Source organism: Budorcas taxicolor, chromosome 10, assembly GCF_023091745.1.
Source record: "Budorcas taxicolor isolate Tak-1 chromosome 10, Takin1.1, whole genome shotgun sequence".
Classification (NCBI taxonomy): domain Eukaryota; kingdom Metazoa; phylum Chordata; class Mammalia; order Artiodactyla; family Bovidae; genus Budorcas; species Budorcas taxicolor.
In genome coordinates this window covers 12,071,194-12,097,244 of record NC_068919.1, presented here as the reverse complement: position 1 = coordinate 12,097,244, position 26,051 = coordinate 12,071,194, and the positions used below count along the sequence as shown (strand labels likewise).

General features: G+C 38.8%; 1 protein-coding gene across 1 annotated transcript; it reads left to right on the top strand.

Moving 5' to 3' along the window:
* Positions 1–235: 235 nt before the first annotated feature.
* SPG21 (SPG21 abhydrolase domain containing, maspardin) lies at positions 236–26,051 on the top strand. The gene is made up of 9 exons (XM_052646744.1): positions 236–444; positions 4,255–4,341; positions 6,988–7,149; positions 14,304–14,384; positions 15,319–15,464; positions 17,308–17,416; positions 18,083–18,190; positions 20,226–20,366; positions 25,412–26,051. The coding sequence occupies exons 2-9, from the start codon at positions 4,279–4,281 to the stop codon at positions 25,526–25,528; spliced, it is 927 nt and encodes a 308-aa protein (XP_052502704.1). The 5' UTR covers positions 236–444; positions 4,255–4,278; the 3' UTR covers positions 25,529–26,051.

The window sequence follows — 26,051 nt, the reverse complement described above, 5'->3', positions numbered from 1 at the left end:
GTCTCTCTGGGCCTCCTCCCGGAGCCCCCGCCCCCGCCAGAGCAGATGCCAACTCTGCAGCCGGCAGGATGTAGGGAGATCGTCGAAGTCTCACCCTGTGGTCCAACCCGCCCCGTCGCCATGGTGACCGCCGGAGTCACGCAGCTCCACCCCTTCCTCGCGACGTGGCCCCACCCCTCCGAACCCGGAAGCTCGCGGCTCGCGCTAGCTGCCAGAACAATTCCGGAGGAGGGAGGGCTGCGGTCCAGTCTCGCTCTGCCGCGCGCCCCGCCCCTCGGAGGCCGCTCCTCCAGCGCGCCCCCACGGCTCGCGGCGCTTACAGATACTGAGCGCTCAGGCCTCCAGCCCCAACCCGGGCCCCAGCAGCCTCCGAGGCCGGCCCCCTTCCTGGAGGGAAGAGCCGCCTTGGGAGGAGGGACAGGGACCTGGGGGCGGCCACGGCAGGTGAGGGGTGGGAGGGGTCCTGGGAAGCCTGGGATCTGGGTGTATGATGTGTTTGTGGCAGCAGGTGAGAGTGGTTTGTAGCGAGCACGGCTGCCTCTGTCGGTGTGACTTTGTGTGTGTGTGGCCCTGAGTGGGTCGGCTCATGTGACCATGCACGTGATTGCACGTCCCTGTGTGTGTCTAAGGTCGTGTCTGAGTTCATGGGGGTGATCGGTGTGCCTGTGACCCTGCCTTTGTGTGGCTGTCACCCGTGAGACTGGAAGAAGGTGGAGATCTGTGTGTGATTCGCCTGGGGTAGGGGGGTCGGGTACTTGACCTGGACATACTCCTGTAATCCCATACTGGGGCTACACTGCTACAGCCCAGGAACGCATTTTTCCTGTAAACTTTGAAGAACTCTGAGCAGACTAGTTATTTTGGAGATTGCACCTCAAGCCTGAAAGTGATAAATGCCTTTGTCATTGCTGAGCACGGGCCAAGTGTGAGGAAAGTGGCAGGGCTAAGCTGTCTCCTTTCCTCTTCTCCTTGTCCTCGGGAGTCCTAAATTCTGCATTTATGCTGCTTCTTTGTCTCCACCTACAATGTTCCAGCTCTTCTTGGCACAGAGCTTCAAGAGACTGAGGGGTAACTGAATAGCTGTGTGCAAATTTCCAAAAGCTTTAGTACTAAGACAGGGTACAAGATGAAATGTGACCGTCAAAATGTCAAGTAGTCAGCTTTTCCTCCCATGAGGTTTAGAAGATAATAGAATAAGTTTCTGAAGATAAGGATAAATCTTCCCCCCAGGAAACCTAAAAAAAGAATAGCTCTGTATTGGTGTGGTGAGGTAAGGAGACTTGCATTAAACAGCCAATGGCATCATCCAGAGACCCTTAGGTTCTAATATTTCGCTATTGCTTGTGTCAGTAAGAATCATAGATTGTCTGTATGTAGAGCATATGATTGAGGAAAAGGATCAGAAAATCTCTGACTAGTTGAACTGGTTAGATGACTTAAACATTTGTAAAGGCGATTTCATTGGCTGTGAATTGGCAGGGTCTGTTGAAATCCTGAGGGATAAGTGGACTGTAAAGTGTCTGGTTCTGGTGAAACCTTGATGGAGAAGTGCATGGAATTCTTGGTGCACACTCGAAACTGGCAGTTTTATCCTGGAGCAGCACAAGGGCCAGAGAGGACTGTGTGTCTAGAGCTCTCTCTGAGAAGGGGGTTTCCTTAAGCAAGATGAAGGGAAAATTCCTGCCACCCATTTCCCAGCAGCATGAACAGGTGCTTTTGTTTTTGTGAAGAATTGTGAGAGATCAAATCAGCGTTGAGCTTCTGGTCCACATTCTTTCTTATTTAATGCCGATCAGTTGGATCACAGTCTCAGTGAACCTTTTTTTTTTTTTGCCATATGCAGAATGTTCCCCTTGTGACTTGGAAAAGTATTCCCTTGTAGTGGATGAAAGAGAGCTAGGAGAACAAAATTCCTTTTCATACCACTCACAGCTGCTTTCCCTTTGCAGCAGTTTTTTTTCCCTCTTAAATGTCAGTTGGTCATATGCAACATTTGGTATCTGTCTTACCTTTCATGTACTGCCAGACTAGCACAAGTGTTCAAATCACTTGCTTCTATAAAAATCTAGTCACTGTTCGGTGGAATCTCTCTAACCAGTGAGGTTGGTTATAAAATAAATGTTATAATATTGAGTGGTTGTGGATAATACTGAAGACTGTGGTAAGGAACCTCTTTCTACTTACTCCTGAGGGAAGAAGTGAATGACAGTGAATGTGTATGCCTGTGTACAATGTGTGTGTGTATATTTGTATGATAGTTTGGTTTGTATGTTACAACTGATTCCAAACTATGAATCATTTATTTTATCCCAAGTTTGGTGAATCTAGAAGCAAAATTTCGGACTTTAGTTAGCCAAAGTGTTTTGAGTAGGTGTTTTGTTCTGATCTGTTGAGTAGGGATTTTTTTCTAAACATGTTTTTGATATTTCCTCCTGTAGAATAGTGATTGTTTATAGTAATTGTATACTAGAAAATGTCTTGATTAGGCAATAGTTAGATGACATAGGAATAGTTCAAGTCTGTTCAGGTAGAAAATTTTCCAGAATTAACTATATGTGCCAGTTGCTTTCAGTTAAAAGCAGTGACCAGCTTAGAGAAAGGCTATAGTTCAAATGGCTTCAGTTTTTTAACATGTTAATATTTGTTAAGAGAAAATGGATATGCAAAGAATGATTTTCTTTATTTCAGTATGAATAAGAACTACATCCATGCACATTGATTGTCTGTATAATACTGGCTGATGATTTTCTTCATATTTTAGAACCACTGAAGATTTCAATAAACTTTTCTCAGAACCATCCCAGCCTTGAAAGAAAAGGCCAATTATTACAGTGTCAAGGTTGTAAACCTAGTTTAATATTGGATGTCTACATTTACCATCTCCTTGGGGGTCAGTTTAGTAACCCCCAAGGCTAGAGGTAACAGTTGAGATTGCTGAGTGCCCTGTGTTTTGAGGGAGCAGATGTGGAGGGCCAAAGAGGAAGATTCATTGGCTTAAGAATCCCTGGCACCTGACCAGCCTGGAAAAGCCCCTCTAAGTTCTCAGTTCACAGTCAAGCCTAAGACTTAAGTCCTAGGGTCTGAAACTCATCCTAGCCCTGCTAGGAAAACCCAGGCTTGTGCTGCAGTACAGGACATTGTGCAAAGGAGCATTTGAGTCCTTCCAAACCAGTGGTTAGAATTTCTTCATCTGGCAATAAGAATCTGCAACAAGGAACTATAATTTTCAAGTTCCTGTTACGACACAACATAGATTTTTAAGCAAACAGGGGCGGCTTTAAGTTGGGCATGCCCGGCCAATGTAACACTCATAGGTACCCAGGTTAAAAGGGATTCTAGGATTGACTAGTTTGGCCTGCTTAGGATGTAGTCATTCATTTAGTCGACAGCTAATGCCTGCTGTGTATGAAGCACTATTCTGCACTTTAGGGAGAGAGTAGTGAAACAATCCTGGATGAGAAAACAAGTCCCCGAAGGGTCAGTGACTTTTCCCAGGTCATAGAACTATAAAAGCTGGAAATCGCTAATCTCACAATAGAAGACCACCTGTGTTTTAAAGGCACATGTTTTATTTTGTTGCTAGTTATTGTGCCTTCAGGAATGTTCTGGTACCTTATCATGGATCTTTCGGAGTGTATTATATCACTTTCACCACATCCATATGAACAGCAAGTTTTTCCTGTGTTTTGCATTACAATCTATGTGTGTTTCTGAAGCTGTCTCTCCTTCTAGAGTTAGATTTATGGCATTTTATGAATTTATGAGGAAGCAGGCTTACATGAACTCCTGTTTCTAGTGTGGAACTGTTCCCTAGAATTCTGCCAGACAGGACCATCTTTATTAACATAGATTCTTAAGATTTTGTTGGCAGACGGGTTATTCTACTGCATTTGGAGTCACGTAACTAGGACAGGCAGTCAGGTGTCAGGAAAGACTGTCCTGTGTCTGGTCCTGGTTTTGCAATGGCCATGGGATCCTGGGTAAGTCGTCAACATTTTCTAGACCAGATTCCTCTTTTGGAGGAACTAAGGGGGTTGGAATAATTCTCTCTCAGGGTACTTTTTGCTTGCTCTATGATTATAGGATTTCACCAATTGTTTTGTGTAGTTTTAGTATATAGCCGACAAGGTAAAACAGCCCATTTCCTTGGTTATACCTTTTAAAGTATTGTTGGTAGAACCAGACCAGATTCTACATTTAGTTCTGATGTAAACATGAATTCTTGACGTGAAACATCACATGCTTTTATTGCAGGGTTAACCTCCATTTCAGCTAACCATGGGAGAGATTAAAGTCTCTCCTGATTATAACTGGTTTAGAAGTACAGTCCCCCTTAAAAAGGTATGTATGGTTTTACTACAACTCTTCTTTGCAAAATCTTGTATTGTTTTTCATGTGTGATTTAGACATTATGTCTTACTAGTGTTTGAGAGTAAAGGTTATTGCCAAATATCACGACTGGATTGCAGAACATAACGTTCAACCCCTTTCCTGTCAAGTATAATCAACTTTTGAGATTCATTCAAGAGTAAAAGCAAGAATGACTGTACTCATTATTTTACAGTTGCTTTTACATATTCAAGCAAGCAGGAATACGTGTACTCCTCTGTATAGTTTGGTGGAAAGCGTAAGCAATAGCACCTGTACAGTAAGTGCAGTTAGATTCTATTAGAAACCGTTTTCCTGTTCTTCAAGATTGAAGATATACATTAGAGATCCTCTGTTTGCCATAATCTGTACTCATTCTGCCATAGTCATCTTCCAGAAACTTTATTTGCCTGGGTTGTCCAAAAACCCTAAACACTTCTGTTGAAGTCTGTTGACTGTGAGTCTCAAATTAATCCCAAATGCTTGGGGATCACATTGACAAAAGTTATGTCAGAATGAAATCTTTGCTGATCCCCTTGCAGAAGTATTAGAGTACTATGATCTGAAGATCATCTGTGTTTCTGTTAAAATTATTTTGTCAGGGTAGATAGCTGTGGAAGTAGCATGCAAGTTTGAGTTAATAACAGTTACTCTTCCTGTAGAAATTTGAGGTAGAGTTTCCACATATAGACAGAATACCTTTCACTATTGTAGGAAGCCCCCAAATATCTTAATTATTTCAACAGTTTAACAAACTGGGTAGTGATGTGCCCATTTTACAGATGAGAAAACCAAGGTTCATGGAGGTTAACATGTTAAAGTCACATAGTCTAGTAGAGTTTGGGTTAATATCAAATTATCTGGCTTCAAAGCCAGAGCTACTTGGCAGCTTAGCAAAGGGAACCTGCCTTTCTTCTTGCTACCCCAGGAACTGCTGTCTGCACTAGAAGAATTGCCACTGGAGTCCCATCCCCTCAAGTAACTCACATGGGCTCCTCTTGATGAACTCATTCACCAAGCTAATCACTTGACTCAAAGTAACACAAACTTATCGAAATATACTTGGAAGTAGTTGTAGGAAGTAGTTTCATTGATGTAGTGTTCTCCTTTGGTCAGTTTGGTCCACAGGTGATGAAAAGTTTGCTTGAAATTTCATGGTGCTAGATTTTAATTTCAGAAATCTGAATATCGTCTCTCGTGTTTTATTGCTAGAAGGTTGAAATTTACTGGATGCACTATCAAAGGTCACTAAGATTTTTACTACAATCACAGCAAAAAGAAACATGAAAAGCAAAAATATGAGTGGCAGAATCCAAAGGGCAAAAACATAATCATGAGATACACTGTCACTTGTGAAAGTCCAGAAAGTATTGGATAGGGCCCTCTAGACTTTGCCCTGCCCTGTTCGTCTGCTAAGTGACTCCAGTTAGCATGCTGCCGCCCACATTGACACATAGGCCCCACAGCACTGCCAACTTGGAGCTCTCAGAAGATGGAACCTTGGGATTTCTCTGGTGGTCCAGTGGTTAAGACTCCATGCTCCTAAAGCAGGGGGGCATGGATTTGATCCCTGGTCGGGAAAATAAGATCCAGCATGCCACATGGCATGGCCAAAGAAGGAAAAAAATAGAACCTTGAACCTTTTAATGTAAAAGTAGGATAAGTATTGATTTACATTGGCATAAGTTCAAGCAGTTAATGTACTTTTCCAAATAGCACCAAAAAGTCAGCCAAAGAGAACAAAAATTAGCTCTCATGCAGTGCATACTGTAGCTAACACTTTGACACTATTGAACACTCAGTATCTGCCAGACTCTGTGCTGAATGCCTGATTTGTTTCAGCTCATGTAATGCTCATCTTTTTCCCTTACTGGGTCAAAAGCCACTAAATGAGGAAGGTTTCTGATGACCCTCCTCCTTCTCATCCCCTTTTCCCCAAAAATCCAGTTTCCCTCTGAGCCCATTCCCCACACCTGATGCCAGAGAGTTTGAAATACTCTCTGGGGACAATGACACCTACACCTGCCTCATCCCTTCTCTCTAGCAGAGGTCTCTGTCTCAGAGGCTTGGGCTAGATCAGGCTCCTGAAGCATCTCAACGTGTGGTCCCATCTCTACCCAGTTTATCCTCAGAGCCTGGAATCTTTTCTTTCTCTCGTCTCCCCTTTCACACACTAACCCTGCTGATCCCAGCCAGCCCTCTGGGCCAGCCCTGGAGAATGACTCTGCAAATTGTCCACCTCCTACATGCGTACATGCACACACACAGCCAGAAATATGGGGAAGAATTAAGATGCCATGCGCAGAGTTTACTGTTTAATGGTAAACAAAATAAACTTCAAATAATCATGACTGGAAAGGAAAATCCCAAGCTGAGAGAAAAAGGAGCTCTTGGGAAAAGTATAAAGCAGTTCCGTGGACTGTGTCAGTTCTGAAGAAGGAAAAGGAGACAAGGCTGTTTATTATATGTGCTAGTCTGGTGTGATCCCCACCTTAGTGTGTAAACCACCAAGACAGTGGTATTAAAATTGTCAGCGAAATTATGGTGTCGAAATAACTATTGATACGTAAAATCAAATCCATGAGATTTTTCATTTTCCTCTTATAACTTTCCCTCCAGATTATTGTGGATGATGATGATAGTAAGATCTGGTCGCTCTACGATGCAGGCCCCAGAAATATCAGGTGTCCTCTCATATTTCTCCCTCCCGTCAGTGGAACTGCGGATGTATTTTTCCGGCAGATTTTGGCTTTGACTGGATGGGGTTACCGGGTTATAGCTGTAAGTATTACTGATTTAGGATAACAGTGCAGGTCCACATTTTCTGATTTTGTGTGTGTGTGTGTGTTTCTGTTTCTGAGTATAGTAATGGGCATGTTTCTTATTGTAAAATACTGTTTTTCATTTTTAAAATGTGAAAGGGAGTTTTTTTGAAGGAAGGTGGTGTGGTTTGAAAACAAACGGAGGTGCAGAGGAGACAAACCTTTATCGAAGCTTTCCCTACCCTCAGCTTGGACATGCATTTCCTGAATCAGTCTGACTGGTAGGAAGCATTGTTCTTATTTATAGATGAGGAGGCTGAGGTCTGGACATTTTAGAGATGGCTGAGGGTCACACAGTCAGTAGGCAGCGGAAGGAGAATCTGACCCCATTTCCTCCCCCCTTTTATTCCATCATTGCTTGGGAGCAGCAAAGGGTACTGAAACCTTGCTTTACTGTGAGTCTTTGACAGGTGAGGTGAGGTTCATTAATTAGCTCATATTCTTCACGTTTGGTCAACAAGTTTTTTGTTTCTAATTGTTATCACTGAGTTTGGTCTAAATCTAGTTTTGCATTGATCGTTCTTTAATCTCCCTCTCTGGGAGGAGGGCATAGGTGGGAAGGCGCCGTTGCTCACCATAGAGTGTTTGGCACGCCTTGACTAGGTCAGGACTGTGGACTTCGGTTTCCTAACTTCCCCGAAGCAGAGGCCCTGGCTTTGGAGCTGGTGGTTGTTTTCTGGGACCTAGAATATTAACACGTAAATGGTACTCCCCATGGGAGTACGGCTGTTGGTATACATTTTATTTACTGCCTAGAGGAGAGAAAACATGGACCCGGGCTCTTCTCTCAGAAGGAAACTGAAAATTCCACTGGGGCTACCACCAACTGGGGTCACACAAGACAAATGCAGCTCCTCTCCCTCCTGACAGCCCTGCTCTTTCTTGAAAAAACTAGTTACTTTTGGCTGCCTGCTGACGTTCCCCCCAAGGTCTTGTCTTCTCCAGCTAAATCTCTCCAGATTCTTTAACCATTCCTCATATGGTGTGTTGGAAGCCCTGCCACGTAATCCTCCCTTGTTCTGGGTTTTCAGTAATCCCTCTCTGTGGACAGCATTCCAGGAGAGGAGGCTGGTAGCCGCCCTCATCCTCGTCCTTTGCAGCTGAAGTGGTGACAGTTTGTGTCTAGGTGATCGCTGTTGGTTGGCCAGGGAGAGGGAGACTGAGCAGCCCCCCAGCTGTCTGTTTCACTTTTGAGCGTTCTTCAAAGCAGTCAGCATGTTTTTTCTTCTAAACTGACAGGGCACACAGCCTTGCCTTTTGCCTGGATATTTCTTCTTGCCCTCAAGCTTCCTGATGTGGGCATTCCCTATTTCTTAGCTAGATAAAGAATCAAGTAAAAAGACAGCAATGTCTTCAAAATCACTTCATCCTTAAGATTTGATCAAAGTGCCAGGAGATTTCTGAAATTTTACTAGACATCTGTTAGTATCTTGCAGTTAAAAATGCATGGATCCTTTTTTCATTTACATTTTTATTGAAATAATTATAGATTCCCATGCAGTTGTAAGAAGTAATAGAGAGATACCCCTTATATACTTTGCCCAGTTTTTCCCAATAGTAACATTTTATAAAACTGTAGTAGAATATCACAGTCAATATTGATGTTAATATAATCCACCAACCTTGTTCACATTTCCAGTTTTACTCATGCTCAATTGTTTGTGTGTATATTAAGTTGTATACAACTAGAACACAAATTTTTTTTAATTTAAAATTTTTATTTTAGAGTATAGTTGATTTACAATGTTGTGTTAGTTTCAGGTGTACAGCAAAGTGATTCAGTTATACATATACATATATCCATTCTTTTTCAGAATCTTTTCCCATATAGGTTATTACAGAATATTGAGTAGAGTTTCCTGTGCTATAATACATCTATTTTATATGTAGTAATACTACTATGTATCTATATATGTTAATCCCAAACTTCTAATTTGTCCTTCCCCCCACCTTTCCCCTTTGGTAATGATGTTTGTTTTCGAAGTCTGTGAGTCTCTTTCTGTTTTGTAAATAAGTTCATTTATATCATTTTAAAAAATTCCACATATAAGTAATGTCGTGTGATATTTATCTTTCTCTTCGTGACTTACTTCACTTACTATGACAATCTCTAGGTCCATGATACTGCAGATGACATTATTTCATCCTTTTTTATGGCTAAGTAATATTTTATTGTATACATGTAGCACATCTTCTTTATCCATTCCTCTGTTAATGGGTATTTAGGTTGCTTCCATGTCTTGGCTATTGTAAATAGTGCTGCATTGAACATTGGGGTGCATGTATCTTTTTGAATTATGATTTTCTCCAGATATATGCCTAGGAGTGAGATTGCTGATTCAAATACTAGTTCTATTTTTAGTTTTTTAAGGAACCTCCATCCTATTCTCTATAATGATTGTACCAATTTACATTCCCATCAATAGTGTAGGATGGTTCCCTTCTCTCCACACCCTCTCCAGCATTTATTGTTTGTAGACTTTTTGATTATTGCCATTCTGACTGATGTGAGGTTATACCTCATGGTAGTTTTGATTTGTATTTCTTTAATAATTAGCAGTGTTGAGCATCTTTTCATGTGCTTTGGGGCCTTCTGTATATCTTTGGAGAGCTGTCTATTTAGATCTTCTGTCCATTTTTTTATTTTTGTTTTTTTGCTGTTGAGCTGCATGAGCTGTTTTGTATATTTTGGAGATTAATCCCTTGTCTGTTGTTTCGTTTGCAAATATTTTCTTCCATTCTGTGGGCTGTCTTTTCATTATGTTTATTGTTCCTTTGCTCTGCAAAAGCTTTTAAGGTCCCATTTGTTTATTTTTGTTTTCGTTACTGTAGGTGGTGGATCCAAAATGATATTGCTGTAATTTATATCAAAGAGTGTTCTGCCTATGTTTTCCTTGAAGAGTTTTATGCTATCCAGTCTTCATTTAGGTCTTTAATCTATTTTGAGTTTATTTTTGTATATGGTTAGAGGATATTCTGATTTCATTAGAACATTCTAATGAATGTTCTAATTTCATTCTTTTACATGTAGCTGTCCAGTTTTCTCAGCAGCATTTCCATTGTGTATTCTTGCCTCCTTTGTCATAGATTAATTGACCATAGGCATGTTGGTTTATTTCTGGGCTTCCTATCCTGTTCCACTGATCTATATTTCTGAATTTGTGCCAATGCCATACTGTTTTGATTACTGTAGCTTTGTAGTATAGTCTGAAGTCAGGGAGCCTGATTCCTCCAGTGTCATTTTGCTTCCTCAGAATTATGTTGGCTATTTGGGGTCTTTTGTGTTTCCATACAAATTTTTAAATTCTGTTCTAGTTCTATGAAATACGCCATTGGTAATTTAATAGGATTTTATTGAATCTGTAGATTGCCTTGGATAGTAGTCATTTTGACAATACTGATTCTTCCAATCTAAGAACATAGTCTATCTTTCCATTTGTTTGTGTCATCTTCAGCTTCTTTCAGCAGTATCTTATACTTTTCAGAGTACAGGTCTTTTGCCTGCTTAGGTAGGTTTATTCCTAGATATTTTATTCTTTTTGATGTGATGGTAAATGAAATTGTTTCCTTTTTTCTTTCTGATCTTTCCTTGTTAATGTATAGAAATGCAGCATATTTCTGTATCTGCAGAAATAAAAATTTTACAGATTTTTGTATCCTGCAGCTTTACCAGATTTGTTGATGAGCTCTAGTAGTTTTATGGTAGCATCTTTAGGATTTTCTATGTATAATAACATGCCATCTATAAACAGTGACAGTTTACTTCTTCTTTTTCAGTTTGGATTCCTTTTATTTCTTTTTCTTTTCTAATTGCTGTGGCTAGGACTTCCAAAACTATATTAAATAAAAGTGGTGAGATTGGACATCCTTGTCTTGTTCCTGACCCTAGAGGAAATGCCTTTAGCTTTTCACCATTGAGTATGATGTTAGCTGTGGGTTTGTCATATATGGCTTTTATTATGTTGAGGTAATTTCCCTCTATGCCAACTTTCTGGAGAGTTTTTATCATAAATGGGTATTGAGTTTTGTCAAGAGCTTTTTTTGCATCTGTTGAGATGATCATGCGGTTTTTATTCTTCAATTTGTTAATATGATGTATCATACTGATAGATTTGTGAATATAGAAAAATTCTTGAACCCCTGAGATAAATCCCACTTGATCATGGTGTATGATCTTTTACTATATTGTTGGATTCAGCAGTATTTTGAGGATTTTTGCATCTATGTTTATCCGTGATATTGGCCTGTAATTTTCTTATTTTGTGAAATCTTTGTCTGGTTTTGGTATCAGGGTGATGGGGGCCTCATAGAATGAGTTTGAGAGTGTTCCTCCCTCTGCAATTGTTTGGAATAGTTTTAAAAGGATAGGTGTTAACTCTTCTCTAAATGCTTGATAGAATCACCTGTGAAGCCATCTGATCCTGGACTATTGTTTGTTGGAAGTTTCTAAGTCATAGTCTTCATCTCTTTTAATAGGTCTATTCATGTTTTCTATTTTTTTGTGGTGCAGTCTTGGAAGACTGTACCTTTCTAAGAATTTGTCCACTTCTACATTGTTCGTTTTATTGGCATATAGTTGTGTGTAATAGTTTCTTATTATCCTTAGTATTTCTGTTGTGTCCATTTAAGTCTCCTTTTTCATTTCTAATTTTATTGATTTGAGCCTTCTGTTTTTTCTTGAGTCTGGCTAGCTGCTGCTGCTGCTGCTAAGTCACTTCATTCATGTTCAACTCTGTGCGACCCCATAGACGGCAGCCCACCAGGCTCCCCTGTCCCTGGGATTCTCCAGGCAAGAATACTGGAGTGGGCTGCCATTTCCTTCTCCAATGCATGAAAGTGAAAAGTGAAAGTGAAGTCGCTCAGTCCTCTCGGACTCTTCGAGACCCCATGGACTGTAGCCTACCAGGCTCCTCCGTCCATGGGATTTTCCAGGCACGAGTACTGGAGTGGGGTGCCATTTCCTTCTCCAAGTCTGGCTGCTGCTGCGAAGTTGCTTCAGTCGTATCTGACTATGTGCGACCCTATAGACAGCAGCCCACCAGGCTTCCCTGTCGCTGGGATTCTCCAGGCAAGAACACTGGCTAGAGGTTTATCAATTTTGTTTATCTTTTCGAGAAATAGCTTTTAATTTCATTGACCTTTTCTATTGTTCTCTGTCTCTATTTCATTTCTGCTCTGATCTGTACGGCTTCCTTCTTTCTACTTTAGATTTTTTTTTTCCGTTTTCTAGCTGCTTTGGATGTAAGGTTAGGTTGTTTGAGACTTTTCTTGTTTCCTGAGGTAAGATTGTATTGCTATGAACTTCCATCTTATAACTGCTTTTGCTGTGTTCCATCAGTTGTGGATTATTGTGATTTTATTTTCATTTGTCTCTAGGTATTTTTTGTTTCCTCTTTGATTTCTTCAGTGATCCATTGGTTGTTTAGTAACATACTGTTTAGCTTTCACTTGTTTGTTTTTGTTTTGTTTTACAGTTTTTTTCCCTTGTAGTTGACTTCTAATCTCATAGCATTGTGATCAGAGAAGATGCCTCATACGATTTCAATTTTCTTAAATTTACCAAAGCTCACTTTGTGGCCCAGCATGTAATCTGTCCTGGAGGATGTTCCATGTGCACTTGAGAAGAATGTATGTTCTGCTTTAGGATAGAATGTTCTATAAATATCAATTAAGTGCATTTGGTCTAATGTGTCATTTAAAGTTTGTGTTTCCGTATTGATTTTCTGCCTGGATGTTCTGTCCATTGATGTAAGTGGGGTGTTCAAGTCCCCCACTATTATCGTGTTCCTATTGATTTCTCCTTTAAGCAGTTGCCTGTATATTGAGGTGCTCCAACGTCGGGTGCATATTTATTTACAATTGTTATATCTTCTTCTTGGATTAACCCCTTGATCATTATGTAGTGTCCTTCTTTGTCTCTTTTAACAGTCTTTATTTTCAAGTCTATTTTGTCTGACAAGAGTATCGCTCCTCCAGATGTCTTTGATTTCCATTTGCTTGGAATGCCTTTTTCCATCCTTTTAGTTGCAGTCTGTATGTGTCCCTAGATGCGAGTGTATCTCTTATAGACAGCGTATATATGGGTATTTATTATTATTAACTTGCTTATTTTGGGCTGTGCTTGGTCCTTCATTGCTGCGTGGGCTTTTCTCTAGTTGCAGCAAGCAGAGGCTACTCTCTAGTTGTGGTTCATGGGCTTCTGACTGTGGTAGTTCTTCTTATGGATTCTTTACCACTGAGCCACCAGGGAAGCCCTGGTTCTTGTTTTTTGATCCATTCAGCTAGTCTTTTGGTTGGAGCATTTAATCCATTTACATTTAAGATAATTATCGATATGTATGTTCTTATTGCTGTTTTGTTAATTGTTTTGGATGTGGTTTTATAGGTCATTTTTTCCTCTTCCTCTTTTTTTTCTCTTCTGACCTCTCCAGTATTCTTGCCTGGAGAATTCCATAGACAGAGATGTCTGGGGCTGCAGTCCATGAGGTCACAAAGAGTTGGACATGACCAAGTGGCTAACATACTTTCACTTGTGATTTGATGACTATCTTTAGTGTTTTGTTTGGATCAATTTTCCTTTTCTATGTGTATCTATTGTAGATTTTTGGTTTGCAGTTACCATGAGGTTTTGATACAGCATGCTCTCTCTCGCTCTCTCTCTTTCTCTCTGTCTCTGTCTCTACACACACACACACACACACACACACACACACACACACACACACACACACAATATTGTTCTAAGTGCTGGTCTCTTAATTTCAAAAGCATTTCTAATGTCTTGCATTTGTACTCCTCTTCTCATGATTGTTCACCCTTGAACCTCAGAGTTTCTTAGCTATTTGGAAAGGAAATTGATGTGAATTGAAATTGTATATGTAGTATCACTAGAGTGTGATTTTTATTTTTATTTTTTTAATTGTTCTGTTAGATAAAATTGGAATTTTGAAGTCTAGAATAAGATGAGAGCTTATTTTCCCATGTTTTGAAAAAGGAGCAGAGATTGAGCAAATGAGAAACACTGTTGTGAGAGCCCTAAATTTTTCAGATACGTATGAATTGTATTTTACTTTTACAGTTTTTAAAATAAATTTAAAACTTGTTATATTCTAGTTGCAGTATCCAGTTTATTGGGACCACCTTGAATTCTGTGATGGATTCAGAAAACTTTTAGACCATTTACAATTGGACAAAGTGAGTACCTTAAAACTAGTTACTCACATGTGATTTTATTTATTTATTTTATTTATTTTTTTCACATGTGATTTTAACGCAACATTTACATCATTGTCTGGTGTTGTCTTTTATTTTTTAATAACAGCTCTTTGGAGCTAGAATTCACATACCATACAGTTTACCCTTTTAAAGTGTATAATTCACTGTTATTTAATATATTCAGAGATATGTGCAATCATCACAACAGTCAATTTTTGAATATTTTTTCCACCCCAAAAAGAAACCCCATACTTAGCAGTCACCACCCTTCTTCCTCCCTGGAGCCCTGTCTGTGGATTTGCCTGTTATGGATATTTTATATAAATATAAAGATGTAATTTGTGGTCTTTCGTGACTGGCTTTTTTCACTTCGCACGAGATTTTCAAGGTTCGTCGATGTTGCAAATTCTATCAATAATTCATTCTTTTTAATTGTTAAATAAAATCCCATTGTATGGATAAAACACATTTTATTTACCCATTCATCACTTGATTTGTTTTCCACTGGTTAGTTATTATGAGGGATGTTGCTATGAACATTCTTACACAAATTTCCGTGTAGACAGATGTTTTCAGTTCTCTTGAATACATGTCTAGGAGTGGAAATACTGAATTACTGAATTAAAATTTCTGTTTTCTTAAACACAAACTGCAAAGTAGTTTCATTTTCTAATATAATCTGGAAATAATTTTTTTTTAACTACTATAACTTATGCACCATTGTATTTTTCCTTGACAGGGTATAGACATTGCATTTAAATACAGTATTTCCTAAACTTCTAACTGCTGTAAATATTTCAGTCTAATTACTGGTGATAACATTATATTCTGTGGTTGGTGATAATTAAAACAGTTTTTTGATACTTCAAGATCAGTCATTGTTTTTAGGATCCTTGTGTTTGTTTCCAATTAGGTTCATCTCTTTGGGGCTTCTTTGGGAGGCTTTTTGGCCCAAAAGTTTGCTGAATACACTCACAAATCTCCCAGAGTCCACTCCCTCATCCTCTGCAATTCCTTCAGTGACACCTCTATCTTTAACCAAACATGGACCGCAAACAGGTAAGAATGTAAACCTTCGACCAACAGTTTTGTTATTTTCAGTGGAAGTGAAAATGGTGATGTTTGGTTTTTTTGAAGCATTAGGGAGGGAGGGGCCATATATACTTTTGTCTTCTGAAACCATCCTGGCTTTTAGCGTTAGAAACAGTCACCCTTGCAAAGGAAAAGAATTGAAAGAATTCTAACTTAAGTGGTTCCCGTTACTCTAAATCACCGCCTGGCTTTGTGTATTATGGTTCCCATGCCTTTACAGTTTCCCTTCAGTGCTTATCTCACTGATACTGTGTTCTGCTTGCTCCACTTAGTATTTTGTGTACAGAGTTCTGTGTAATGACTGTTACAGTTCTTTTAAGACCTTGGGCTTCTCTCAATTTTTCATCAGGTTCTACTGTAAATCTTTGTGTGTAAATTACTTTTGTTCTTCTCTTTCTGGGTCATTTCCTTGAGATAGGTTCCCCGAAATGGAGAGACTGTTTAGTTCGCTGGCACTTGTACAACATTAGTCTGCTTTTTAGAAAGATGGAGAGGGCAGAATGCTTTGCAAGGCAACCAGTGGGGTACCTGCCTTCTCTGAGCCATCCCTTCACTGATTTTATCGTTTGAATTAGTTTTATAGATGTCTAATGGTACCTTAAAGCTGACTTCACTATATTTCTTTCATTGCTAGCAAGGCTAGGCTCTACCCCCCAAAAGTAGCCTATTGACTTAACTTACCTGAGTGATCAGATTGGTTTTCACAAAATGTTCTAGGTAAACATTGTTTTCATGGTTTTCACAACTATTTACTATTGCATTCTGATTTTTAAAAAAATGTTTCCTGATGTTTTCTCACTTGTTTACTCAGCACTTGTGCAGCAATTGTATGCATTAGACAGATACTTCATGTCAATATGATGCAAAAATCGTTCTTTTTGACGATTTTTTCATGTTGTTTTGATTGTCAGAAGCCAAAATTTCCCCCACTTGGTGCTCTTGCGTATCAGGAATTTTTTATCAAATGTCTGAGTACTTACTATGTGCCACACAGAGGCTTCAGGGGTGAACAGAGCCAAGAGGATGACCACCCCCCCCACTCACACACAGAAAACACCAAGGCAGCATCCACTTTAGAAGTTAAGAAGCTGTTGGGATGGGTTGGAGTAGAGAACTTAGATCATTGAAGGTGACTGAAAGATGGCTAACTGGTCCTTATGAGGGACGTTTACTGAGAATGTACATCAGAAGGTGGTCTGTACCTTTTATAAGTTATTTTCAGCATAGGTTTAAAAAAATTCATGTTTATCCTATATAAGGGCTCCCAATGTAATTAATGGAGTAAACTCTTAACTAAAAAATCACATATAGAAATACATGAAGACTGAATTGCCTTGAATTAGCCCAAGAATCCACTAGTAGCAATAGTAGGTATAATAACTGTGATTTTACTATTTTGAAATCTATCCTTTAATGTTAATCAAATGGTGATATAAACCTTCAGATTAATATAGTAAGTGTTCAGTTTTCCAAAAGTAGCTTAGCCATTGAAAATAAGACCAACTAGAAAATAAAATCTTGGAATTATCAGAATGTTTATCTCAATAAAGGCATTTTGAAATATTGCTTATAATTATTCCCAATCCTCAAAAGTTTGATCATATGAAACCATAACTCTTTGGGAACTTGAGAAAGCATTTATAAAAACTAGATGCTTCAAAACTAGCTCTTCGAAGGAAGAGACTGGGTTTTTTAATTCTCTAAATCCCAAATGCCTAGCTAATACAGAGATTCAATATTGAATGAATACTTGCCACTCATGTATAGTCTTGTAAGTTTAAATGTCAGTTTTTTTGTTTGTGTTTTACAGCTTTTGGCTGATGCCATCATTTATGCTTAAAAAAATAGTTCTTGGGAACTTTTCCTCTGGCCCAGTGGACCCTATGATGGCTGATGCCATTGATTTCATGGTAGACAGGGTAAGGATCATGACCTTGGGGAGGGGACACCTTGACCTGGGAATTTTCATGTCTTTTTGGTTCCTGAGAAATACCTGTCTCGTTCAGTGTGTATTAGAAGTGTTTGTTAAGCATTTTTCCACATTAACTTTAATACATCCAGATGGATATTACGGCTGCTGAATAATTTATCAGAATCATTTGGGGAAATTAAAAAAATACAGATTCTAAGCCCTCACACTAGACCTTGAACTGGAATCCCTGGCCAAGGGCTCTGGGAACTCCTCCACTTCTACCTCCCCAGGTCAGTGTGATGGAGCAAGTTTGTAGATGTGCATGTAGGAACTACTGGATAGATATTTTTTCTGAGGCCTCTTCCAGCTCTAAGATCACTGAAATGTTTCTCTGTCTTCATTAAGCTTCTGGAATGGGCTTGCTGCCCACAGGCACCTGGTTGAAGAGGCAGCTCAGGTTGAGGGTTGTGGAAGGCCAGGTGCCCAAAACAGGAAAATATCACCACTTCCAGGGCCCAGTTATGGTCTCAAATACACTGTGTCTCCTCAGAGGTTAACTTACTGGCCCTACCACACATAATGCCACCTTTATAAATAGGATATTATCTGTGGATTTAATGTAAATGTGAAAAAAATTTTTTTGAAAAAATTTTACCTGTGTTTTTTCCTGCAGCTGGAAAGTTTGGGTCAGAGTGAACTGGCTTCAAGACTTACCCTGAATTGTCAAAATTCTTACGTGGAACCTCATAAAATTCGGGACATCCCTGTAACCATTATGGATGTAAGTTTACTTTAAGTAAAACAGATGCTTTACCTTTTTTATATGTACATGTCAAGATCCACCTTACAAATCATTTTACGATTTTTCAGTATTGCTTCAAACACTGCCTTGAATTTGTTTTTACCACCTGCCCCCCACACAGCTTTCTCAATTTCAAGAAAAATCTTTTATTGCTTATCCTGTATTTTTCCTGGAAGGAATAACACCATTGAAATAAAAATAAATTTAAACAAACATGGTAGTCCTTACCCATTTTGGTTTGCTTTGCTGTTCTTTTTAAGCTGTTACAAATCTGGGCAGCAAAATGAAGGTGCCAGAATTCCATAAAGTCTAGTTAACACAAAAGCTTGCTTCTTACATGTTTTTTAATTGTAGTAAAATACACATAACAAAATTCACCATTTAAACTACTCTTAAGTGTACATTTCAGTAGCATTAAGTATATTTATAGTGTGGTCCAACTGCCACTGTTCTCCATCTCCAGAACTTTCCATCATCCCAAACTGAAACTCTGTACCCATTAAACAATAACTATTCCTTCACTGTTCCCCCTAGAGACCCTAGTAACCTTTGTCCTACTTTTTTGTCTGTATGAATTTACCTGTTCTAGGTACCTCATGTAAGTGGAATCATATAAATATCCTTATGTATCTGGCTTGTTTCATTTAGCATATTTCTAAGCTTTATCTGTGTTAAAGCATATGTTAAAAATACCCAGTTATCCTCCAATTAAAAATAAATTAAAAATTTTAAACCCATTCCCTTTTACAGTTGGGTAACATGGCATTGTATGTATATACCGCAGTTTGTTTCTCCTTTCATCTGTTGATAGACATTTGAGTTGTTTCCACCTCTTGGCTGTTGTGAATAATGCTGCTGTAAATATCGGTGTGCAAATACACATTCAAGGTTCTATTTTCAATGCTTTTGGGTGGTGCATACCTAGAAGTGGAATTGCTGAATCATTTGATAATTCTGTTTAACTCCTAGAGGGACTGCCTTACCATCTTCCACAGGGGCCATGCCATTTTACATTCCCATGAGCAGTGCATAAGGTCTCCAATTGCTCCATATCCTCGCCAATATCCTTGTTATTTTCTGTTGTTTTTTTTAAATAGTGGTCACCCTAATGGATGTGAAGTGGTATCTCACTGTGGCTTTGACTTTTTATTTTAATCATATAACAGTTTGTCTCACAATAAATAGATTTATTCCTAAATGCAAGTAATATGGTATTTAAATTAAAAACTGATTTTTATCAGGAAATTATTATGAACATGTACAATAACTTACCATTTTCTATTATAATTGCTACATTCCAGCATTTACAATGACACAGAGTAAGCTTGTCAATACTCTCAAAGAAATACATGGTCCTCACAGTGTGTTTGCTCTGCCTGCACTTTCAAAGTTATGCTCACCACTTAAGTACATGGTCACTTAAAATGTCTAGAAGTTTTAGCAGGGTGGAGACGCACCTATCTTTATTTTCATGGTTTTTTTTTTTTTTTTTGGTCTTATTTGAATAATTTTTGCATGAGTTTGAACATAAATTTATGTGAGTATTATAAGTTTCTTTAGTCATATATTGCAAACTTCCAACAGTGGCTCCCCCAGGAAAGGGCCTGGACTTTTTATCTAATATTCTTAATTTTTTAGATAATTATTTTCATGGAGCATATCATACATAAAACTTTTTAAATTAATACTAAGTTCTTTTGGGGTTTCATGATCTTTTTGAAATTGGTGTTTTCAGTGATTGTTTGCTATTAATGTTCTGTTAATTTAATTAACTATCTTTGAGGACAAATGAAATTCATGGTAGAATTTTTTTCCCCTAAACAATGCAAAAGACATTTGGCAGTAAAAGCTGGGCTTCTTTGGAGTTCGAGTCACTAGGGATGAGCAGAAGCTGGTGGCCCAGGCTTCAGAAAGGTCCAGCCATGTCTCCTGAAAGGAGTGCTTGGGGGGACACTTCGCTTAATGTGAAAAGAACACATTGAAATAACAGTTTTGTCCTCATATTATTTTAAAGGTGTTTGACCAGAGTGCACTTTCAACTGAAGCTAAAGAAGAAATGTACAAACTGTATCCTAATGCCCGGAGGGCTCACCTTAAAACAGGAGGCAATTTCCCATACCTGTGCAGAAGTGCAGAGGTGAATCTCTATGTACAGGTAGGCCCTAGTATGGAACCCAGAGCACTTTGACCACAGAGTCTATGGTTTGAAACATAAAGCTTTTTGGTGGTGGAGAGAGAACTATAGAATTCTCTGTAGGAATGAAGCACTAACTTGATAAAGGTGGTCTCCATGAATAATTTATAGAATTCAAGCATAGTAGAGACACCTGGATGACTATCTGCCCACTCTCCCTTTTCTATGAACCACAGGCCTGAACTCACACACTGAAGTAGCCATTTGGTACCATGGAACCTTGGCTCCCAGATTCAAGGAATTCAGTCAGGACACCAGACTTAAAATGGAGTCAATCTGAAGTCCCATGACTTCTTTTTTTTTTTTTTTTTTTTTTTTAAATTTTTACTTTATTTTACTTTACAATACTGTATTGGTTTTGCCATACATTGACATGAATCCACCACGGGTGTACATGTGTTCCCAAACATGAACCCCCCTCCCACCTCCCTCCCCATAACATCTCTGTGGGTCATCACCGTGCACCAGCCCCAAGCATGCTGTATCCTGCATCGGACATAGATTGGCGATTCGATTCTTACATGATAGTATACATGTTTCAATGCCATTCTCCCAAATCATCCCACCCTCTCCGTCTCCCTCTGAGTCCAAAAGTCCATTATACACATCTGTGTCTTTTTTCCTGTCTTGCATACAGGGTCGTCATTGCCATCTTTCTAAATTCCATATATATGTGTTAGTATACTGTATTGGTGTTTTTCTTTCTGGCTTACTTCACTCTGTATAATCGGCTCCAGTTTCATCCATCTCATCAGAACTGATTCAAATGTATTCTTTTTAACGGCTGAGTAATACTCCATTGTGTATATGTACCACAGCTTTCTTATCCATTCATCTGCTGATGGACATCTAGGTTGTTTCCATGTCCTGGCTATTATAAACAGTGCTGCGATGAACATTGGGGTACACGTGTCTCTTTCAATTCTGGTTTCCTCAGTGTGTATGCCCAGCAGTGGGATTGCTGGGTCATAAGGCAGTTCTATTTGCAATTTTTTAAGGAATCTCCACACTATTCTCCATAGTGGCTGTACTAGTTTGCATTCCCACCAACAGTGTAGGAGGGTTCCCTTTTCTCCACACCCTCTCCAGCATTTATTGCTTGCAGATTTTTGGATCGCAGACATTCTGGCTGGTGTGAAGTGGTACCTCATTGTGGTTTTGATTTGCATTTCTCTAATAATGAGTGATGTTGAGCATCTTTTCATGTGTTTGTTAGCCATCCGTATGTCTTCTTTGGAGAAATGTCTATTTAGTTTTTTGGCCCATTTTTTTGATTGGGTCGTTTATTTTTCTGGAATTGAGCTGCATAAGTTGCTTGTATATTTTTGAGATTAGCTGTTCGTCAGTTGCTTCATTTGCTATTATTTTCTCCCATTCAGAAGGCTGTCTTTTCACCTTGCTTATATTTTCCTTTGTTGTGCAGAAGCTTTTAATTTTAATTAGATCCCATTTGTTTATTTTTGCTTTTATTTCCAGAATTCTGGGGGGTGGATCATAGAGGATCCTGCTGTGATGTATGTCGGAGAGTGTTTTGCCTATGTTCTCCTCTAGGAGTTTTATAGTTTCTGGTCTTACATTTAGATCTTTAATCCATTTTGAGTTTATTTTTGTGTGCGGTGTTAGAAAGTGATCTAGTTTCATTTTTTTACAAGTGGTTGACCAGTTTTCCCAGCACCACTTGTTAAAGAGATTGTCTTTACTCCATTGTATATTCTTGCCTCCTTTGTCAAAGATAAGGTGTCCATATGTGTGTGGATTTATCTCTGGGCTTTCTATTTTGTTCCATTGATCTATATTTCTGTCTTTGTGCCAGTACCATACTGTCTTGATGACTGTGGCTTTGTAGTAGAGCCTGAAGTCAGGCAAGTTGATTCCTCCAGTTCCATTCTTCTTTCTCAAGATTGCTCTGGCTATTTGAGGTTTTTTTTATTTCCATACAAATCTTGAAATTATTTGTTCTAGTTCTGTGAAAAATATCGCTGGTAGCTTGATAGGGATTGCACTGAATTTGTAAATTGCTTTGGGTAGTATACTCATTTTCACTATATTGATTCTTCCAATCCATGAACATGGTATATTTCTCCATCTATTAGTGTCCTCTTTGGTTTCTTTCGTCAGTGTTTTATAGTTTTCTATATATAGGTCTTTAGTTTCTTTAGGTAGATATATTCCTAAGTATTTTATTCTTTTCATTGCAATGGTGAATGGAATTGTTTCCTTAATTTCTTTTTCTACTTTCTCATTATTAGTGTATAGGAATGCAAGGGATTTCTGAGTGTTGATTTTATATCCTGCAACTTTACTATATTCATTGATTAGCTCTAGTAATTTTCTTGGAGTTTTTAGGGTTTTCTATGTAGAGGATCATGTCATCTGCAAACAGTGAGAGTTTTACTTCTTCTTTTCCAATTTGGATTCCTTTTATTTCTTTTTCTGCTCTGATTGCTGTGGCCAAAACTTCCAGAACTATGTTGAATAGTAGCAGTGAAAGTGGGCACCCTTGTCTTGTTCCTGACTTTAGGGGAAATGCTTTCAATTTTTCACCATTGAGGATAATGTTTGCTGTGGGTTTGTCATATATAGCTTTTATTATGTTGAGGTATGTTCCTTCTATTCCTGCTTTCTGGAGAGTTTTTATCATAAATGGATGTTGAATTTTGTCAAAGGCCTTCTCTGCATCTATTGAGATAATCATATGGCTTTTATTTTTCAATTTGTTAATGTGGTGAATTACATTGATTGATTTGCGGATATTGAAGAATCCTTGCATCCCTGGGATAAAGCCCACTTGGTCATGGTGTATGATCTTTTTAATGTGTTGTTGGATTCTGATTGCTAGAATCTTGTTGAGGATTTTTGCATCTATGTTCATCAGTGATATTGGCCTGTAGTTTTCTTTTTTTGTAGCATCTTTGTCAGGTTTTGGTATTAGGGTGATGGTGGCCTCATAGAATGAGTTTGGAAGTTTACCTTCCTCTGCAATTTTCTGGAAGAGTTTGAGTAGGATAGGTGTTAGCTCTTCTCGAAATTTTTGGTGGAATTCAGCTGTGAAGCCGTCTGGACCTGGGCTTTTGTTTGCTGGAAGATTTCTGATTACAGTTTCAATTTCCGTGCTTGTGATGGGTCTGTTAAGATTTTCTATTTCTTCCTGGTTCTGTTTTGGAAAATTGTACTTTTCTAAGAATTTGTCCATTTCTTCCCCGTTGTCCATTTTATTGGCATATAATTGCTGATAGTAGTCTCTTATGATCCTTTGTATTTCTGTGTTGTCTGTTGTGATCTCTCTATTTTCATTTCTAATTTTATTGATTTGATTTCTTGATGAGTCTGGCTAATGGTTTGTCAATTTTATTTATCCTTTCAAAGAACCAGCTTTTGGCTTTGTTGATTTTTGCTATGGTCTCTTTTGTTTCTTTTGCATTTATTTCTGCCCTAATTTTTAAGATTTCTTTCCTTCTACTAACTCTGGGGTTCTCCAATTCTTCCTTTTCTAGTTGCTTTAGGTGTAGAGTTAGGTTATTTATTTGACTTTTTTCTTGTTTCTTGAGGTATGCCGGTATTGCTATGAACTTTCCTCTTAGCACTGCTTTTATAGTGTCCCACAGGTTTTGGGTTGCTGTGTTTTCATTTTCATTAGTTTCTATGCATATTTTGATTTCTTTTTTGATTTCTTCTGTGATTTGTTGGTTATTCAGAAGTGTGTTGTTCAACCTCCATATGTTGGAATTTTTAATAGTTTTTCTCCTGTAATTGAGATCTAATCTTAATGCATTATGGTCAGAAAAGATGCTTGGAATGATTTCAATTTTTTTGACCCATGACTTCTTGGTCTAATTTTAATGCATTAAAACATACACACAATCTAACACACACACCTCTTAGAATACCTGCCTAAACTGGTATTAAAATAGTGGTGAGAAATGGCTGCTTTGCAATTTGGCAAATAGTATCAAGAGCCTTAAAAAACCAGTCATGTTCTTTGATCCTGTCATCCACATGTGGCTACAGATCCTAAGGAGAGGATTGTAAATACAAAACCTGATTCCCAGAGACAGTCATTATGATATTAGAACAGCAGAGGATGGGAAGGACCTGATTCCTAGCAACAGAGAAGGGTAAACACCTGCTTGAGAAGCAGCATGCTGCAATTTAAAATGTTAGTAAGAATATGTAGTTGCCCAGAAAGACTGGTTATGTAATGATTTTTGACTTTTTGTTTTCTAATTTTCCTCTAGTTAGTGGATGGAGGAGCCTGGTGGGCTGCAGTCCATGGGGTTGCGAAGAGTCAGACACGACTGAGCGACTTCACTTTCACTTTTCACTTTCATGCATTGGAGAAGGAAATGGCAACCCACTCCAGTGTTCTTGCCTGGAGAATCCCAGGGACAGGGGAGCCTGGTGGGCTGCCATCTCTGGGGTCGCACAGAGTCAGACACGACTGAAGCGACTTAGCAGCAGCAGCAGTATTACTCTAGTTTTTCAGTGTTTGTATGTTTATTTTTATTGAGGTATAATTGGTTTTTTGGGCTTCCCTGGTGGCTCAGATGGTAAAGCATCTGCCTGCAATGTAGGAGACCCAGGTTCAATCCCTGGGTCAGGACTATTCCCTTGAAACGGGAATGGCAACCCACTCCAATATTATTCCCTGGAGAATTACGTGGACAGAAGAGCCTGGCAAGCTATCGTCCACAGAGTCTCAAAGAGTCAGACACAACTGAGTGACTAACACATACCTAGTTGGTTTATAATGTTAGTTTCACGTGTTCTGTGTAGTGATTCAACATTTTTAGATTACAGATTATATTCCATTTAAAGTTATTGTAAGATATTGGCTATATACCCTGTGATGTACAGTATCTCCTTGTGGCTTATTTTATATGTGGTAGTTTTTACCTTTTAACCTCATACCTTAGTCTTGGTCCTTCTCTGAGTACTCTGTAATTTAGAAGTAGAAATTATCAATATACAACAGTGATGTTTAAAATAATCATTCTGCATTTCTACAGATACATTTGCTTCAATTCCATGGAACCAAATACGCAGCTATTGACCCATCAATGGTCAGTGCCGAGGAACTCGAGGTGCAGAAAGGTAGCCTTGGCATCAGTCAGGAGGAGCAGTAGCTGTTAGTGACGAATGGTCCAGCGTGTTTGTACAATCAGTGACGTCAGTGCCCGCCAGTCGGCCTCTCTTCGGTTGGTCAGGTTCACCGGTTATCACTGTGTTTGGAACTAGGACTGATGGTCATCTTTGTGACAGGCGGCGGCTCTTCTAAGCCAGTGTAACTATTTCCTCTTCCGTTTTTTAGCTTTTGAACTTAAGTACTTTTGGAGACTCCCATTTTAAGAACTGTGAAAATTTTGCTACCAAAAGTATTTACCCACTGTGTTCTTAATTGTTAATTTCTTAGTTTGGGGGATTTGTAGATTTTTTTTTTCCTTTTCTTTCTGTCTTCCTTTCTTCCTGTTATTTGCTGTAAATGCTGCATAGCCATGTTATATATCAGCACATTTTTTTTTATGCTTTCTTGGTTATAACAGTTACTTACTAGAGTGCCAAGGCTGTCACCTACTGTTTGCTCTCCTGCAAATCAACTACTTCTAATTTCCAGTTAAGCCAGTTGTTTTTAATTTTGGCTGTTGTCTT